Raw genomic sequence first — 1,616 nt, 5'->3', positions numbered from 1 at the left:
GGGGGGGTTATAACCCCCCCCATCCCCCGTGTAAATTACGCCGGTGGGAACATGTGTCTCTCAATCCCTTGTATTAAAATGCCAGTTGAGGCACATAAAGTCCATCTTTCTGTGACCTGTTTAAAGTATTTTTGTTTAGTTGCTTTATGCCACATCATGTGTTGATAGCAAACATTACAGTACACTATTCCTGTACAGTTTGCACATGTTGTRCTAAAGCAGCAGAAGAAGCTACAAAACCAACAAAAATAATAATAGCTGATCTGTAGTAATTTCATGTTTATGCACTGATGACTTTAATGATACAAATTCATTCACAACAAGCAGGGGCTGCAGCAGTGTGGGGGTCTCTGATCCTGAGACTGCAGGTTTGAACTCAGATTGCTAAAATATCAACCTTCATACTGAAAAACATGTTTTATTTAGATATGATCAAAAACTAAAACAACCCATTGTTTGTATGTGTGGTAAAACTGCACATGTTCCTGGTGTTAAACAGGTTCTCCATGTGAGCCTTTGATCTGTGTTGAAACTGGAGCATGTGAAGCGTCSAACACTCACTCTGCTGCAGGGACACTGTCCTCTAAAGGGCTGCTGGGCCAGTCGGGAGGTGMGAGGTTCTCACAGTCGGTCAGCCCAGCAGGAAAGTCCTCGCTGCTCTTCAGGGACCAAGGCGTTTCTTGATGGACGTCTGTCTCACTGTCTTTGTGAGAGACCACTTCCTGCTGGTGGGTGGCCTCCACCTTCAGCTGCTCCTCCAGGTCTGCATGAAGGCAGAAGCATGACTCAAGCACATGTGGATAAACTGGGAGGGTATAGACGCAGACATATCCTACCATCGTAAACCTCCAGTATGGCAGCGCAGGAGATGGTGCCGAAGGAGTTGAGGACGACACATTTGAACAGGCCTGAGTCTTCAGGGAAGGCCTCAGTGATGACCAGGGTACACAGCTCCTCTGCACAGACAAACAACACTACTATCACACAAACACACCACAGGTGACAGGAGTCCGTCAGTTAACCTTTAACTTTAGAGACATCCACCCAGGAAAGAGATTTTCTCTGTTTGTTTTTCCTCTCAGTCTGTTTGGGACTCACCTGGCACTGAGGCAGAACTGGTCTCTGAAAAAACAACAGAAAGGACAAAGAGTGAACAAAAAGTTTAAGCATTTAAAATAAAAGCATTCAGATCTGAATTAAATTACAATAAAACGATAATGAGTTTCATAAAGGTCAGGTATGAGTGAAGAAAGAAGTACAGCTAAGACATTTGTTTAAAAAACACTAATATGCAGACACACCTATACTCTACAAAATATTTTAGATTTAGCCAAAGAATAAATAKATAATTTTTTCTGCTTCTCCTTTCTTTGGGGTCGCTATAGTGAACAAACTTACATAAAATCTGCAAGTTGCACACAGCCTTGGGTTTATAAGGCAGAACTGACCATCATATGAAGATAAAATGGTGGTTCAGGTTTGATTTGATTTGATTTATTTATTTAACAGGAAAAGGTTATTAAAAATCAAGCCTGACTCAGCATAATTGCTGTTTTACAGCAGGTTCCTGTTCTGCGGCACATAAAACACTCAGAATTACAGCATCACAATCACAT

At 41.9% G+C, this 1,616-nt stretch overlaps 1 protein-coding gene across 1 annotated transcript in view; it reads right to left on the bottom strand.

Moving 5' to 3' along the window:
* Positions 1-561: 561 nt before the first annotated feature.
* The window catches only part of LOC106510907 (myopalladin), a gene marked incomplete at its 3' end in the record, with an annotated part of 8,591 nt that continues 7,536 nt past the window's right edge, over positions 562-1,616 (bottom strand). The window contains 3 exon segments of the mRNA XM_013999640.1: positions 562-763; positions 837-956; positions 1,099-1,122. Coding sequence (XP_013855094.1) covers positions 562-763; positions 837-956; positions 1,099-1,122 — 346 coding nt within the window.

This window comes from Austrofundulus limnaeus, unplaced genomic scaffold, assembly GCF_001266775.1.
Source record: "Austrofundulus limnaeus strain Quisiro unplaced genomic scaffold, Austrofundulus_limnaeus-1.0 Scaffold2386, whole genome shotgun sequence".
Taxonomy (NCBI): domain Eukaryota; kingdom Metazoa; phylum Chordata; class Actinopteri; order Cyprinodontiformes; family Rivulidae; genus Austrofundulus; species Austrofundulus limnaeus.
This window is presented reverse-complemented; position numbering and strand designations above follow the sequence as displayed.